The sequence below is a fragment of the Somniosus microcephalus genome, chromosome 2 (assembly GCF_052327205.1).
Source record: "Somniosus microcephalus isolate GS21.2 chromosome 2, FLI_Smic_1.0, whole genome shotgun sequence".
In the NCBI taxonomy this organism is placed as follows: Eukaryota; Metazoa; Chordata; class Chondrichthyes; order Squaliformes; family Somniosidae; genus Somniosus; species Somniosus microcephalus.
In genome coordinates, this window is record NC_140988.1 from 385,161,035 (window position 1) to 385,179,234 (window position 18,200).

The 18,200-nt window shown below is 55.0% G+C and overlaps 1 protein-coding gene across 1 annotated transcript in view; it reads left to right on the plus strand.

The window, feature by feature from the left end:
- LOC147123831 (lysyl oxidase homolog 3B-like) overlaps nt 1-18,200 on the plus strand; it is a 72,776-nt gene that overhangs the window by 50,023 nt on the left and 4,553 nt on the right. Inside the window, exons 5-6 of the mRNA XM_085967351.1 lie at nt 2,429-2,482; nt 15,019-15,220. Of these exons, the coding sequence (XP_085823477.1) occupies nt 2,429-2,482; nt 15,019-15,220 (256 nt within the window). The remainder of the gene's footprint in view (nt 1-2,428; nt 2,483-15,018; nt 15,221-18,200) is intronic.

The window sequence follows — 18,200 nt, forward strand, 5'->3', positions numbered from 1 at the left end:
GGAGCGGTGTGAGGGAGGGAGGGAGCGGTGTGAGGGAGGGAGGGAGCGGTGTGAGGGAGGGAGGGAGCGGTGTGAGGGAGGGAGGGAGGGAGCGGTGTGAGGGAGGGAGGGAGCGGTGTGAGGGAGGGAGCGGTGTGAGGGAGGGAGGGAGGGAGGGAGCGGTGTGAGGGAGGGAGGGAGCGGTGTGAGGGAGGGAGGGAGCGGTGTGAGGGAGGGAGGGAGCGGTGTGAGGGAGGGAGGGAGGGAGGGAGCTGTGTGAGGGAGGGAGGGAGGGAGCGGTGTGAGGGAGGGAGGGAGCGGTGTGAGGGAGGGAGGGAGCGGTGTGAGGGAGGGAGGGAGCGATGTGAGGGGGGGAGGGAGCGGTGTGAGGGGGGAGGGAGCGGTGTGAGGGAGGGAGCGGTGTGAGGGAGGGAGGGAGGGAGCGGTGTGAGGGAGGGAGGGATGGAGGGAGCGGTGTGAGGGAGGGAGGGAGCGGTGTGAGGGAGGGAGCGGTGTGAGGGAGGGAGCGGTGTGAGGGAGGGAGGGAGGGAGGGTGTGAGGGAGGGAGGGAGCGGTGTGAGGGAGGGAGGGAGCGGTGTGAGGGAGGGAGGGAGGGAGCGGTGTGAGGGAGGGAGGGAGGGAGGGAGCGGTGTGAGGAGGGAGGGTGTGAGGGAGCGGTGTGAGGAGGGATGGTGTGAGGGAGGGTGTGAGGGAGGGAGGGAGCGGTGTGAGGGAGGGAGGGTGTGAGGGAGGGAGGGAGGGAGGGAGCGGTGTGAGGAGGGAGGGTGTGAGGGAGGGTGTGAGGGAGGGAGCGGTGTGAGGAGGGAGGGAGCGGTGTGGGGAGGGTGCGATGTGAGGGAGGGAGTGGTGTGAGGAGGGGGCGGTGTGAGGAGGGGGCGGTGTGAGGGAGGGAGTGGTGTGAGGGAGGGAGGGAGTGGTGTGAGGAGGGGGCGGTGTGAGGAGGGAAGGAAGCGGGCTGTGAGGAGGGGGCGGTGTGAGGGAGGGAGCGGTGTGAGGGAGGGAGGGAGCGGTGTGAGGAGGGGGCGGTGTGAGGGTGTGAGGGAAGCGGGCTGTAAGGAGGGGGCGGTGTGAGGGAGGGAGGGAGTGGTGTGAGGGAGGGAGGGAGCGGGCTGTGAGGAGGGGGCGGTGTGAGGAGGGAGGGAAGCGGGTTGTGAGGAGGAGGCGGTGTGAGAGAGGGAGGGAGTGGTGTGAGGAGGGGGCGGTGTGAGGAGGGAGGGAAGCGGGCTGTGAGGAGGGGGCGGTGTGAGGGAGGGAGCGGTGTGAGGGAGGGAGGGAGCGGTGTGAGGGAGGGAGGGAGTGGTGTGAGGGAGGGAGGGAGCTGGCTGTGAGGAGGGGGCGGTGTGAGGGAGGGAGCGGTGTGAGGGAGGGAGTGGTGGGAGGGAGAGAGCGGTGTGAGGAGGGGGCGGTGTGAGGGAGGGAGGGAGTGGTGTGAGGGAGGGAGGGAGCGGGCTGTGAGGAGGGGGCGGCGTGAGGAGGGAGGGAAGCGGGCTGTGAGGAGGGGGCGGTGTGAGGAGGGAGGGAAGCGGGCTGTGAGGAGGGGGCGGTGTGAGGGAGGGAGAGGTGTGAGGGAGGGAGGGAGCGGTGTGAGGGAGGGAGGGAGTGGTGTGAGGGAGGGAGGGAGCGGGCTGTGAGGAGGGGGCGGTGTGAGGAGGGAGGGAGCGGTGTGAGGAGGGGGGCGGTGTGAGGGAGGGAGGGAAGCGGGCTGTGAGGAGGGGGCGGTGTGAGGAGGGGGCAGTGTGACGGAGGGAGGGAGGCGGGCTGTGAGGAGGGGGCGGTGTGAGGGAGAGAGGGAAGCGGGCTGTGAGGAGGGGGCGGTGTGAGGGAGGGAGGGAAGCGGGCTGTGAGGAGGGGGCGGTGTGAGGGAGGGAGGGAGTGGTGTGAGGGGGGGCGGTGTGAGGAGGGGGCGGTGTGAGGGAGGGAGGGAGTGGTGTGAGGGGGGGCGGTGTGAGGAGGGGGCGGTGTGAGGGAGGGAGGGAGTGGTGTGAGGAGGGGGCGGTGTGAGGGAGGGAGGGGAGCGGGCTGTGAGGAGGGGGCGGTGTGAGGGAGGGAAGCGGGCTGTGAGGAGGGGGCGGTGTGAGGGAGGGAGGGAGTGGTGTGAGGGGGGGCGGTGTGAGGAGGGGGCGGTGTGAGGGAGGGAGGGAGTGGTGTGAGGAGGGGGCGGTGTGAGGAGGGAGGGAAGCGGGCTGTGAGGAGGGGGCGGTGTGAGGGAGGGAGGGAAGCGGGCTGTGAGGAGGGGGCGGTGTGAGGAGGGAGGGAAGCGGGCTGTGAGGAGGGGGCGGTGTGAGGGAGGGAGGGAGTGGTGTGAGGGGGGGGCGGTGTGAGGAGGGGGCGGTGTGAGGGAGGGAGGGAGTGGTGTGAGGAGGGTGCGGTGCCTGTGGGGCAGACTGAGCTTGACGTGACGCTGGCTTTGTGACGTTTCTTTTCACAGGCGTTTAAGGAGGCGGCGAGCGAGCAAAAAAAGAGCCAGGAATTCTGGTACAAGGTAATTGGGGGAGGTGGGGAATGGTTGGTCATTCTCCACACCCCCACACCCCACCGCCCAGCTCTGAAACAATTCTATTGCTGTGGAGTAAGAATGCTTCGATAGCCCAGGCTGGGACTCCTGATACCCGCTGTGGCAGAGCTCCGGCAGCTCGGTTCCGTCACTTGCTGAGAGAAGCTGCAAAAAAATTCCTTCGCTGGCCTCAGATCACCTGGTTACATTTGGAATTTCGACTCGATTCCCCCGTTAGCCCCTCCCCTACCCATTGATCTGTACAGATATACTTCACTCTGTATCTAACCCGTGCTGTACCTGCCCTGGGAGTGTTTGATGGGACAGTGTAGAGGGTGCTTTACTCTGTATCTAACCCGTGCTGTACCTGCCCTGGGAGTGTTTGATGGGACAGTGTAGAGGGTGCTTTACTCTGTATCTAACCCGTGCTGTACCTGCCCTGGGAGTGTTTGATGGGACAGTGTAGAGGGAGCTTTACTCTGTATCTAACCGGTGCTGTACCTGCCCTGGGAGTGTTTGATGGGACAGTGTAGAGGGAGCTTTACTCTGTATCTAACACGTGCTGTACCTGCCCTGGGAGTGTTTGATGGGACAATGTAGAGGGAGCTTTACTCTGTATCTAACCCGTGATGTACCTGCCCTGGGAGTGTTTGATGGGACAGTGTAGCGGGTGCTTTATTCTGTATCTAACCCGTGCTGTACCTGCCCTGGGAGTGTTTGATGGGACAGTGCAGAGGGTGCTTTACTCTGTATCTAACCCGTGCTGTACCTGCCCTGGGAGTGTTTGATGGGACAGTGTAGAGGGAGCTTTACTCTGTATCTAACCTGTGTTGTACCTGCCCTGTGAGTGTTTGATGGGACAGTGTAGAGGGAGCTTTACTCTGTATCTAACCCATGCTGTACCTGCCCTGGGAGTGTTTGATGGGACAGTGTAGAGGGAGCTTTACTCTGTATCTAACCCATGCTGTACCTGCCCTGGGAGTGTTTGATGGGACAGTGTAGAGGGAGCTTTACTCTGTATCTAACCTGTGCTGTACCTGCCCTGGGAGTGTTTGATGGGACAGTGTAGAGGGAGCTTTACTCTGTATCTAACCCGTGTGGTACCTGCCCTGGGATAGGGAAGAGTTCCGTCCCCTAGCCCAAATATCCCTGATCCCGAGGAGTACGAAATTTCCAACGAAAGAAACCAGCCATGAAGCCGTGTGCACTGAGCTTGTTGTGGAGGCCTTGCCTGTGCTATCTAACTAGACTTACACCTTGATGCTGGCTGTCCCGCAGACTGTTAGATCCTCCATATGGCTGGAGGGTCAACTCACGGCCTGGGCTGTGGTCACTTCGCCCTCCAATTGGCCATCGAAGTGATTTGAGGCAGAGTTTTGTCAGAGCATGTCCTGATTCAGGCCCCCTGGCTACACTGCGTAGGGGCTGGGGAGCTCCTTGACTTCTGCTCAGGTCAGTCTGCCCTCCTGCCATTGCCCAGGAGCATCTCTGCGCTCTTTCCTCAACATGCATGGTTAACAAAGCTTTTTCCTTCCCCCCCATGGAGCCGGACCCTGGCCTATTCTGCGGAATGGCTGAGGGAGAACTGCCTGCTAACATCATCGTAAATACTTGTCTCAGTTCCCTCCCGAACACAGCGGACTGAGGATCTACTGATCAATGTTGAAAAGGTTCAGATCTGGGACAGTGGCTCACACTCTGTCCTTTCACACTCTGGGACAGTGGCTCACACTCTGTCCTTTCACATTCTGGGACAGTGGGTCACACACTGTCCTTTCACACTCTGGGACAGTGGGTCACACACTGTCCTTTCACACTCTGGGACAATGGGTCACACACTGTCCTTTCACACTCTGGGACAGTGGGTCACACACTGTCCTTTCACACTCTGGGACAGTGGGTCACACACTGTCCTTTCACACTCTGGGACAGTGGCTCACACTCTGTCCTTTCACACTCTGGGACAGTGGCTCACACTCTGTCCTTTCACATTCTGGGACAGTGGGTCACACACTGTCCTTTCACACTCTGGGACAGTGGGTCACACACTGTCCTTTCACACTCTGGGACAGTGGGTCACACACTGTCCTTTCACATTCTGGGACAGTGGGTCACACACTGTCCTTTCACACTCTGGGACAGTGGGTCACACACTGTCCTTTCACACTCTGGGACAGTGGGTGAGACACTGTCCTTTCACACTCTGGGACAGTGGGTCACACACTGTCCTTTCACACTCTGGGACAGTGGGTCACACACTGTCCTTTCACACTCTGGGACAGTGGGTCACACACTGTCCTTTCACACTCTGGGACAGTGGGTCACACACTGTCCTTTCACACTCTGGGACAGTGGGTCACACACTGTCCTTTCACACTCTGGGCCTGTGGGTCAGACACTGTCCTTTCACACTCTGGGACAGTGGGTCAGACACTGTCCTTTCACACTCTGGGCCTGTGGGTCAGACACTGTCCTTTCACACTCTGGGACAGTGGGTCAGACTCTGTCCTTTCACACTCTGGGACAGTGGGTCACACACTGTCCTTTCACACTCTGGGACAGTGGGTCAGACACTGTCCTTTCACACTCTGGGACAGTGGGTCACACACTGTCCTTTCACACTCTGGGACAGTGGGTCACACACTGTCCTTTCACACTCTGGGACAGTGGGTCACACACTGTTCTTTCACACTCTGGGACAGTGGGTCACACACTGTCCTTTCACACTCTGGGACAGTGGGTCACACACTGTCCTTTCCCACTCTGGGACAGTGGGTCACACACTGTCCTTTCACACTCAGTGCAGTGGGTCACGCACTGTCCTTTCACACTCTGGGACAGTGGGTCACACACTGTCCTTTCACACTCTGGGACAGTGGGTCACACACTGTCCTTTCACACTCTGGGACAGTGGGTCACACACTGTCCTTTCACACTCTGGGACACTGGGTCACACACTGTCCTTTCACACTATGGGACAGTGGGTGAGACACTGTCCTTTCACACTCTGGGACAGTGGGTCAGACACTGTCCTTTCACACTCTGGGACACTGGGTCACACACTGTCCTTTCACACTCTGGGACAGTGGGTCAGACACTGTCCTTTCACTCTCTGGGACAGTGAGTCACACACTGTCCTTTCACACTCTGGGACACTGGGTCACACACTGTCCTTTCACACTCTGGGACAGTGGGTCACACACTGTCCTTTCACACTCTGGGACAGTGGCTCACACACTGTCCTTTCACACTCTGGGACAGTGGCTCACACTCTGTCCTTTCACACTCTGGGACAGTGGGTCACACTCTGTCCTTTCACACTCTGGGACAGTGGGTCACACTCTGTCCTTTCACACTCTGGGACAGTGGGTCACACACTGCCCTTTCACACTCTGGGACAGTGGCTCACACTCTGTCCTTTCACACTCTGGGACAGTGGGTGAGACACTGTCCTTTCACACTCTGGGACAGTGGGTCACACACTGTCCTTTCACACTCTGGGACAGTGGGTGACACACTGTCCTTTCACACTCTGGGACAGTGGGTCACACACTGTCCTTTCACACTCTGGGACAGTGGCTCACACACTGTCCTTTCACACTCTGGGACAGTGGGTCACACACTGTCCTTTCACACTCTGGGACAGTGGGTCACGCACTGTCCTTTCACACTCTGGGACAGTGGGTCACACACTGTCCTTTCACACTCTGGGACAGTGGGTGAGACACTGTCCTTTCACACTCTGGGACAGTGGGTCACGCACTGTCCTTTCACACTCTGGGACAGTGGGTCACACACTGTCCTTTCACACTCTGGGACAGTGGGTGAGACACTGTCCTTTCACACTCTGGGACAGTGGGTCACGCACTGTCCTTTCACACTCTGGGACAGTGGGTCACACACTGTCCTTTCACACTCTGGGACAGTGGGTGAGACACTGTCCTTTCACACTCTGGGACAGTGGGTCACACACTGTCCTTTCACACTCTGGGACAGTGGGTCACACACTGTCCTTTCACACTCTGGGACAGTGGGTCACACACTGTCCTTTCACACTCTGGGACAGTGGGTGAGACACTGTCCTTTCACACTCTGGGACAGTGGGTGAGACACTGTCCTTTCACACTCTGGGACAGTGGGTCACACACTGTCCTTTCACACTCTGGGACAGTGGGTCACACACTGTCCTTTCATACTCTGGGACAGTGGGTCACACACTGTCCTTTCACACTCTGGTACAGTGGGTCACACACTGTCCTTTCACACTCTGGGACAGTGGGTCACGCACTGTCCTTTCACACTCTGGGACAGTGGGTCACACACTGTCCTTTCACACTCTGGGACAGTGGGTCACACACTGTCCTTTCACACTCTGGGACAGTGGGTCACACACTGTCCTTTCACACTCTGGGACAGTGGGTCACACACTGTCCTTTCACACTCTGGGCCTGTGGGTCAGACACTGTCCTTTCACACTCTGGGACAGTGGGTCAGACACTGTCCTTTCACACTCTGGGCCTGTGGGTCAGACACTGTCCTTTCACACTCTGGGACAGTGGGTCAGACTCTGTCCTTTCACACTCTGGGACAGTGGGTCACACACTGTCCTTTCACACTCTGGGACAGTGGGTCAGACACTGTCCTTTCACACTCTGGGACAGTGGGTCACACACTGTCCTTTCACACTCTGGGACAGTGGGTCACACACTGTCCTTTCACACTCTGGGACAGTGGGTCACACACTGTTCTTTCACACTCTGGGACAGTGGGTCACACACTGTCCTTTCACACTCTGGGACAGTGGGTCACACACTGTCCTTTCACACTCTGGGACAGTGGGTCACACACTGTCCTTTCACACTCAGTGCAGTGGGTCACGCACTGTCCTTTCACACTCTGGGACAGTGGGTCACACACTGTCCTTTCACACTCTGGGACAGTGGGTCACACACTGTCCTTTCACACTCTGGGACAGTGGGTCACACACTGTCCTTTCACACTCTGGGACACTGGGTCACACACTGTCCTTTCACACTCTGGGACAGTGGGTGAGACACTGTCCTTTCACACTCTGGGACAGTGGGTCAGACACTGTCCTTTCACACTCTGGGACACTGGGTCACACACTGTCCTTTCACACTCTGGGACAGTGGGTCAGACACTGTCCTTTCACTCTCTGGGACAGTGAGTCACACACTGTCCTTTCACACTCTGGGACACTGGGTCACACACTGTCCTTTCACACTCTGGGACAGTGGGTCACACACTGTCCTTTCACACTCTGGGACAGTGGCTCACACACTGTCCTTTCACACTCTGGGACAGTGGCTCACACTCTGTCCTTTCACACTCTGGGACAGTGGGTCACACTCTGTCCTTTCACACTCTGGGACAGTGGGTCACACTCTGTCCTTTCACACTCTGGGACAGTGGGTCACACACTGCCCTTTCACACTCTGGGACAGTGGCTCACACTCTGTCCTTTCACACTCTGGGACAGTGGGTGAGACACTGTCCTTTCACACTCTGGGACAGTGGGTCACACACTGTCCTTTCACACTCTGGGACAGTGGGTGACACACTGTCCTTTCACACTCTGGGACAGTGGGTCACACACTGTCCTTTCACACTCTGGGACAGTGGCTCACACACTGTCCTTTCACACTCTGGGACAGTGGGTCACACACTGTCCTTTCACACTCTGGGACAGTGGGTCACGCACTGTCCTTTCACACTCTGGGACAGTGGGTCACACACTGTCCTTTCACACTCTGGGACAGTGGGTGAGACACTGTCCTTTCACACTCTGGGACAGTGGGTCACGCACTGTCCTTTCACACTCTGGGACAGTGGGTCACACACTGTCCTTTCACACTCTGGGACAGTGGGTGAGACACTGTCCTTTCACACTCTGGGACAGTGGCTCACACACTGTCCTTTCACACTCTGGGACAGTGGGTCACACACTGTCCTTTCACACTCTGGGACAGTGGGTCACACACTGTCCTTTCACACTCTGGGACAGTGGGTGAGACACTGTCCTTTCACACTCTGGGACAGTGGGTGAGACACTGTCCTTTCACACTCTGGGACAGTGGGTCACACACTGTCCTTTCACACTCTGGGACAGTGGGTCACACACTGTCCTTTCATACTCTGGGACAGTGGGTCACACACTGTCCTTTCACACTCTGGTACAGTGGGTCACACACTGTCCTTTCACACTCTGGGACAGTGGGTCACGCACTGTCCTTTCACACTCTGGGACAGTGGGTCACACACTGTCCTTTCACACTCTGGGACAGTGGGTCACACACTGTCCTTTCACACTCTGGGACAGTGGGTCACACACTGTCCTTTCACACTCTGGGACAGTGGGTCACACACTGTCCTTTCACACTCTGGGCCTGTGGGTCAGACACTGTCCTTTCACACTCTGGGACAGTGGGTCAGACACTGTCCTTTCACACTCTGGGCCTGTGGGTCAGACACTGTCCTTTCACACTCTGGGACAGTGGGTCAGACTCTGTCCTTTCACACTCTGGGACAGTGGGTCACACACTGTCCTTTCACACTCTGGGACAGTGGGTCAGACACTGTCCTTTCACACTCTGGGACAGTGGGTCACACACTGTCCTTTCACACTCTGGGACAGTGGGTCACACACTGTCCTTTCACACTCTGGGACAGTGGGTCACACACTGTTCTTTCACACTCTGGGACAGTGGGTCACACACTGTCCTTTCACACTCTGGGACAGTGGGTCACACACTGTCCTTTCACACTCTGGGACAGTGGGTCACACACTGTCCTTTCACACTCAGTGCAGTGGGTCACGCACTGTCCTTTCACACTCTGGGACAGTGGGTCACACACTGTCCTTTCACACTCTGGGACAGTGGGTCACACACTGTCCTTTCACACTCTGGGACAGTGGGTCACACACTGTCCTTTCACACTCTGGGACACTGGGTCACACACTGTCCTTTCACACTCTGGGACAGTGGGTGAGACACTGTCCTTTCACACTCTGGGACAGTGGGTCAGACACTGTCCTTTCACACTCTGGGACACTGGGTCACACACTGTCCTTTCACACTCTGGGACAGTGGGTCAGACACTGTCCTTTCACTCTCTGGGACAGTGGGTCACACACTGTCCTTTCACACTCTGGGACAGTGGCTCACACACTGTCCTTTCACACTCTGGGACAGTGGCTCACACTCTGTCCTTTCACACTCTGGGACAGTGGGTCACACTCTGTCCTTTCACACTCTGGGACAGTGGGTCACACTCTGTCCTTTCACACTCTGGGACAGTGGGTCACACACTGCCCTTTCACACTCTGGGACAGTGGCTCACACTCTGTCCTTTCACACTCTGGGACAGTGGGTGAGACACTGTCCTTTCACACTCTGGGACAGTGGGTCACACACTGTCCTTTCACACTCTGGGACAGTGGGTGACACACTGTCCTTTCACACTCTGGGACAGTGGGTCACACACTGTCCTTTCACACTCTGGGACAGTGGCTCACACACTGTCCTTTCACACTCTGGGACAGTGGGTCACACACTGTCCTTTCACACTCTGGGACAGTGGGTCACGCACTGTCCTTTCACACTCTGGGACAGTGGGTCACACACTGTCCTTTCACACTCTGGGACAGTGGGTCACACACTGTCCTTTCACACTCTGGGACAGTGGGTGAGACACTGTCCTTTCACACTCTGGGCCTGTGGGTCAGACACTGTCCTTTCACACTCTGGGACAGTGGGTCAGACACTGTCCTTTCACACTCTGGGCCTGTGGGTCAGACACTGTCCTTTCACACTCTGGGACAGTGGGTCAGACTCTGTCCTTTCACACTCTGGGACAGTGGGTCACACACTGTCCTTTCACACTCTGGGACAGTGGGTCAGACACTGTCCTTTCACACTCTGGGACAGTGGGTCACACACTGTCCTTTCACACTCTGGGACAGTGGGTCACACACTGTCCTTTCACACTCTGGGACAGTGGGTCACACACTGTTCTTTCACACTCTGGGACAGTGGGTCACACACTGTCCTTTCACACTCTGGGACAGTGGGTCACACACTGTCCTTTCACACTCTGGGACAGTGGGTCACACACTGTCCTTTCACACTCAGTGCAGTGGGTCACGCACTGTCCTTTCACACTCTGGGACAGTGGGTCACACACTGTCCTTTCACACTCTGGGACAGTGGGTCACACACTGTCCTTTCACACTCTGGGACAGTGGGTCACACACTGTCCTTTCACACTCTGGGACACTGGGTCACACACTGTCCTTTCACACTCTGGGACAGTGGGTGAGACACTGTCCTTTCACACTCTGGGACAGTGGGTCAGACACTGTCCTTTCACACTCTGGGACACTGGGTCACACACTGTCCTTTCACACTCTGGGACAGTGGGTCAGACACTGTCCTTTCACTCTCTGGGACAGTGAGTCACACACTGTCCTTTCACACTCTGGGACACTGGGTCACACACTGTCCTTTCACACTCTGGGACAGTGGGTCACACACTGTCCTTTCACACTCTGGGACAGTGGCTCACACACTGTCCTTTCACACTCTGGGACAGTGGCTCACACTCTGTCCTTTCACACTCTGGGACAGTGGGTCACACTCTGTCCTTTCACACTCTGGGACAGTGGGTCACACTCTGTCCTTTCACACTCTGGGACAGTGGGTCACACACTGCCCTTTCACACTCTGGGACAGTGGGCTCACACTCTGTCCTTTCACACTCTGGGACAGTGGGTGAGACACTGTCCTTTCACACTCTGGGACAGTGGGTCACACACTGTCCTTTCACACTCTGGGACAGTGGGTGACACACTGTCCTTTCACACTCTGGGACAGTGGGTACACACTGTCCTTTCACACTCTGGGACAGTGGCTCACACACTGTCCTTTCACACTCTGGGACAGTGGGTCACACACTGTCCTTTCACACTCTGGGACAGTGGGTCACGCACTGTCCTTTCACACTCTGGGACAGTGGGTCACACACTGTCCTTTCACACTCTGGGACAGTGGGTGAGACACTGTCCTTTCACACTCTGGGACAGTGGGTCACGCACTGTCCTTTCACACTCTGGGACAGTGGGTCACACACTGTCCTTTCACACTCTGGGACAGTGGGTGAGACACTGTCCTTTCACACTCTGGGACAGTGGCTCACACACTGTCCTTTCACACTCTGGGACAGTGGGTCACACACTGTCCTTTCACACTCTGGGACAGTGGGTCACACACTGTCCTTTCACACTCTGGGACAGTGGGTGAGACACTGTCCTTTCACACTCTGGGACAGTGGGTGAGACACTGTCCTTTCACACTCTGGGACAGTGGGTCACACACTGTCCTTTCACACTCTGGGACAGTGGGTCACACACTGTCCTTTCATACTCTGGGACAGTGGGTCACACACTGTCCTTTCACACTCTGGTACAGTGGGTCACACACTGTCCTTTCACACTCTGGGACAGTGGGTCACGCACTGTCCTTTCACACTCTGGGACAGTGGGTGAGACACTGTCCTTTCACACTCTGGGACAGTGGGTCACACACTGTCCTTTCACACTCTGGGACAGTGGGTCACACACCGTCATTTCACACTCTGGGACAGTGGGTCACACACTGTCCTTTCACACTCTGGGACAGTGGGTCACACACTGTCCTTTCACACTCTGGGACAGTGGGTCACACACTGTCCTTTCACACTCTGGGACAGTGGGGCACACACTGTCCTTTCACACGCTGGGACAGTGGGTCACACACTCTCCTTTCACACTCTGGGACAGTGGGTCACACACTGTCCTGTCACACTCTGGGACAGTGGGTCACACACTGTCCTTTCACACTCTGGGACAGTGGGTCACACACTCTCCTTTCACACTCTGGGACAGTGGGTCACACACTGTCCTTTCACACTCTGGGACAGTGGGTCACACACTCTCCTTTCACACTCTGGGACAGTGGGTCACACACTGTCCTTTCACACTCTGGGACAGTGGGTCACACACTGCCCTTTTATACTCTGGGACAGGGGGTCACACACTGCCCTTTTGCACTCTGGGCCTGTGGGTCAGACACTGTCCTTTCACACTCTGGGACAGTGGGTCACACACTGTCCTTTCACACTCTGGGACAGTGGGTCAGAAATTGATTTTTCACAGGATAGTGCTCGGTACACGGTGAATGGGCTATGCCGTGGTACACGGTGATGGACGGGGTGGTTGTGTTGGCTGTGTCCTGCCGTGCCGGGGTGAGGAGGCTCGTTGGAAGCGAGAGTGGGGGCTTACCAATGGGATTGTAGCAGTGTGGCCCAGATTCTCCATCCTGCGCTCGGCGCTGGTCCGCGTCCCCGCGGCTTCCCCTCTCGAGTCACACCAAAGTAGAGGAGCTTGGTTACCCCGAGTGCCTGTGATAGGTTTCCGCAGCTCCCCCTGCACAGAATGTAGACGCCCAGTACCCCAACCCTTTCCGCTGGGGTATGCCCCTGAGGGCAAAGGTCAGAAGAAGTGGTCGGCGATGCGTTAGCATGATCTCTGACCCCTTTCCGCTGTCCCATGGTTCTCGAGGAGCGGGAGTTGGTGGCAGTACTGGCCAATCGACGCCACGCTAACAAGGTGGACGGGGCTTCCCGCTCCCTCCCGCTTCCCTATCCTCTTATGGGCGTGGGGTCCCCAGTCGCAGGGGCTTCCTGAGGGGATCGCCCTGCAGCCCTGCTCCCCCCTCCCCCCAGACCCTCAGCACAGGCCGAGGGGGGAACTCGAAAGGTAAGTCCAAGCCCAGTTTTACCACCCAGGAGTCCACCATGTTGGTGTGGGACGGAGTCACGAGTATAGTCATAGAGTTATACAGCACAGAAAGAGGCCCTTCAGCCCATCGTGTCCGCGCTAGCCATCAAGCCCTATCTATTCTAATCCCATTTTCCAGCACTTGGTCCGTAGCCTTGTATGCTATGGCGTTTCAAGTGCTCATCTAAATGCTTCTTGAATGTTGTGAGGGTTCCTGCCTCTAACACTCTTTCAGGCAGTGAGTTCCAGATTCCAACCACCCTCTGGGTGAAAAAGTTTTTCCTCAAATCCCCTCTAAACCTCCTGCCCCTTACCTTGAAACTATGCCCCCTGCTTATTGACCCCTCTACTAAGGGGAAAAGTTCCTTTCTATCTACCCTATCTATGCCCCTCATAATTTTGTACACATCAATCAGGTCCCCCCTCAGCCTTCAGAGTAGTCTAGACTGGGTAAGGACGGCAGGATTCTTTCCCTGAAGGACACCAGTGAGCCAGTTGGGTTTTTACAACTATCCGCCGTCTGGTGTGGCCCTTGTCTGCTGCCAGGCCACAAATTACCTGATTGATTGAATTCAATCTGACACCTGGCCCTGGCGGGATTTGAACTCACGACCTCTGGATTGTTGGTACCGCACCAGAACCACCATTGATTGGATGCCTGCTCTTATCGGCGTTGGACTCTCGGTGAGAGAATGTGAGACTACCCGAACCCCGTCACCCTCACCGCCCCCCCCGCCAGCCCCTGCCCCCCCCCCAGCGGGTAGCTCAGCCCACTCCCCACCTCCCCCATAACTCCCACCACCCCACTTCCCTCACCCCACACCTGGAGCACTGGGAGCAGTTCTGGGCACCACACCTTAGGCAGGATATACTGGCCTTAGAGGGAGTGCAGCGTAGGTTTATCAGAATGATACCCGGACTCCAAAGGTTAAGTTACGAGGAGAGATTACACAAATTAGGCTTATATTCCCCTGTTTAACTGCAGTAGTACTTCCTTGCTTTTAATTTCTCGTGGCAAAATCTAAATTTTATTCATTCATGGGGTGTGGACGTCGCTGGCAAGGCCGGCATTCAATGCCCCTCCCTAGTTGCCCTTGAGAAGGTGGTGGTGAGCCGCCTTCTTGAACCGCTGCAGTCCGTGTGGTGAAGGTACTCCCACAGTGCTGTTAGGGAGGGAGTTCCAGGGTTTTAGAAGGTTAAGGGGTGATCTGATCGAAGTTTTCAGGATATTAAGGGGAACAGATCGGGTAGATAGAGAGAAACTATTTCCGCTGGTTGGGGAGTCTAGGACTAGGGGGCATAATCTAAAAATTAGAGCCAGACCTTTCAGGAGTGAAATTAGGAAACACTTCGACACACAAAGGGTGGTAGAAGTTTGGAACTCTCTTCCACAAACAGCAATTGATGCTAGATCAATTGTTAATTTTAAATCTGAGATTGATCGCTTTTGTTAACCAAAGGTATTAAGGGATATGGGGCAAGGGCGGGTATATGGAGTTAGGTCACAGATCAGCCATGATCTCATTGAATGATGGAACAGGCTAGAGGGGCTGAATGGCCTCCTCCTGTTCCCATGTTCCTATGAAACCCTCATCCCTGCCTTTGTTACCCCGGGGCTCCGAGCACCTTCTCCCCTCACCCCCCCACCGATCACTGATCATCTGTCACTGATCTCTCTTCCTCTCAGGATGGTGTCAGAGCGCCAGCGACCGAAGTACCGGGCGCACTCGGTGGCCTGTGTGGGCAATGAGTCCCACTTCGCACTCTGCCAGTTCGAGCTCGTGAAAGGGAACGTCACGGCCGAGTGCCGCGGAGGGATGCCCGCCGCTGTCAGCTGCGTCCCCGGACCCACGTTCAGCAACGGGCGCAAGCGGAAGAAGCAGCTCAAGGTGAGGGAGGGGAGGAGAGAGGGGGAGAGGGGAGCGAGGGGGAGAGGGAGGGGGGAGGGCAGGGGAGGGGGAGAGGGAGGGAGGGCAGGGGAGAGGGAGGGAGGGCAGGGAGGGGGGAGGAAGGGGGAGGGGGAGAGGGAGGGAGAGAGGGAGGGGGAGAGGGAGGGAGGGGAGGGGTGAGAGGGAGGGGAGGGGGTGAGGGGGAGGGAGGGGGGGAGGGGGTGAGGGGGAGGGAGGGGGAGGGAGAGAGAGGGGAGGGAGAGAGGGGGAGAGGGGAGGGAGGGAGGGGAGAGGGGAGGGAGGGAGGGGGAAGGGGAGGGAGAGAGGGGAAGAGAGGGGGCGAGGGGAGAGGGGGAGGGAGGAAGGGGAGAGGCGGAGGGCAGGAGGAAGGGGAGAGGAGGAGGAGGGGGAGAGTGGAGGGAGGGAGGGGGAGACGGGAGGGGAGAGGGTGAGAGCAATGCATCAACTCAAGCTCTCTTGGACACCTTTCTGGATAACATATACACTCACAATAAAGAAGGCGTAAACCGGGCCAGTAAATAACCTAAACAATATTTTCGATAATTTGGCAACAAGTGCAAACTTGAAAGTTCGCAAGAACAAACCCAAAACAAAAAACTATGAAAAATGGTTTGACCCAGATTGCCATAACATGAGGAAAAAACTTAGAAAAATATCAAACCAAAAACACAGACATCCAGAAAACGAGGAATTACGCCTTACTTATTGTCAGACACTAACACAATACAGAAACACACTCAGAACCAAAAAAGAGCAATATATTAAGAATACACTCAGCTCCATGGAGGAATCCATTGATTCCAATTGTTTCTGGGACAACTTGAATACACTACACAAAAAACAACACGACGAATTGGCCATTCAAAATGGGGACACATGGGAAAACCACTTTGAAAAATTATACCAGAAAAACACACTAAGGCCAGAGCAACACCAAATATGCAAAAAACTGGAAAAGCTAGAAATGGCCATAAAAGATAACCAAAACCCGCTAGACTCCACAATAACAGAAAAAGAACTTTCTGAAAAACTCAAGGACCTGCGACCAGGAAAAGCTTGCGGGACAGACGGCATACTAAACGAGACGATTAAACACACAGACGACAAAATGAAACTGGCTATCCTAAAACTCTTCAACTTGGTTCTGAGTGTCAGTTACTTCCCTTGATATCTGGAACAAAGGACTCATAACGCCCATATACAAAAGTGGGGACAAAGTCGACCCAAATAACTATCGAGGCATCTGTGTAAACAGTAACCTGGGGAAGGTATTCTGTAGCATCATAAACAAAAGACTTATAAACTTCCTTGAGGAGCACAATGTCTTGAGTAAAAGCCAAATTGGATTCCTGCCAAACTATAGAACATCAGATCATATCTTCACCCTACAGACCCTAATTGACAAACACGCTCACCATAACAAAAGCAAAATCTACGCATGCTTTATAGATTTCCAGAAGGCTTTCGACTCCATCTGGCATGACGGTTTATTCCTGAAACTTATTGAAAGCGGGGTAGGGGGAAAAACATATGATGTAATTAAATCAATGTATACAAACAACAAATGTGCAGTTAAAATTGGAGACAAACGAACAAAATACTTCCCAAAGGGGCGGGGGGTGACGCAGGGCTCGCCAATCTCACCGACACTCTTTAATATTTACATAAATGAATTGGCAAAACTACTTGAACAATCTGCAGCACCCGGCCTCACCCTATATGAATCCAAGGTTAAATTCCTCCTCTGTGCAGACGACCTGGTTCTGCTGTCACCAACTAAGGAGGGTCTACAGCAGAACTTGGATCTGCTGGAGTCGTACTGCCAGACTTGGGCCCTGACAATAAATCCCAAAAAAACCAAAGTCGTTGTGTTCCAGCAAAGATCCAGACCTCAAGGACCCAAAATAAATTTCACAATAGGAACAACCAAAATTGAACAAACCACTAACTACACATACTTGGGCTTAAAAATCAGTTCTACAGGAAACTTCAAACTGGCTGTGAATGAACTGAAAGAGAAAGCAAGAAGGGCTTTCTATGCCATTAAAAAATCAATCCAAATAGAAATCCCAATTAGCATTTGGCTAAAAATTTTCAAATCAGTAATTGAACCAATTGCACTCTATGGCAGTGAGGTATGGGGACCGCTAACACAACAAGAATTTGCAAAATGGGACAAACACCCAATTGAGATCCTACATGCAGAATTCTGTAAAAGTATCCTCCGGACTCAAAGGAAAACAGTAAACAATGCATGCAGGGCGGAACTAGGCCAATATCCATTAATAATCACTATCCAAAAAAGAGCCACCAAATTTTGGAATCACCTACAAATGAGCAACCCCCAATGCTATCACTATGACGCCCTGAAATGCCAAGAGCTGACCATAAAGAAGAATACCCTCAGTCAACTAGTCCTGGGACTCAGTGAAGTAACTACTAACACTACTAACAATAACCAGCCACAGGACAGTGACAGCGTAACACAAAGAATTCGACCCAACACAATCGTCGCTAAGCAAAAGGAAAAATATCTGACATATTGGGCAGAAACAACAAAAACCCAAAGCAAACTCAATTGCTACTTGGCCCTAAACAGACAATACAACATAGCTGATTACCTGACAATGGTAAAGGACAGCAAACTGAGAAAAATCCTGACAATGTACAGACTTAGTGAACATAGCCTGGCGATCGAAAAAGGTAGACACAGGCAGACCCGGCTACCAAGGGAGGACAGGATATGCTCTCACTGCAGTCAGGGAATGGTGGAGACAGAGATGCACTTCCTCACAGCTTGTAGAAAATATCAGGGCATAAGGGAGAATTTCTACCCAAAATTTACAAAAATATGCCCGGAATTCAGAAAATTGAATGACGACCAAAAACTCCCATACCTACTAGGGGAACAGAGAAGTTGCATAACACTGGCGGCACACTATGTTACAGCTTGCCATAA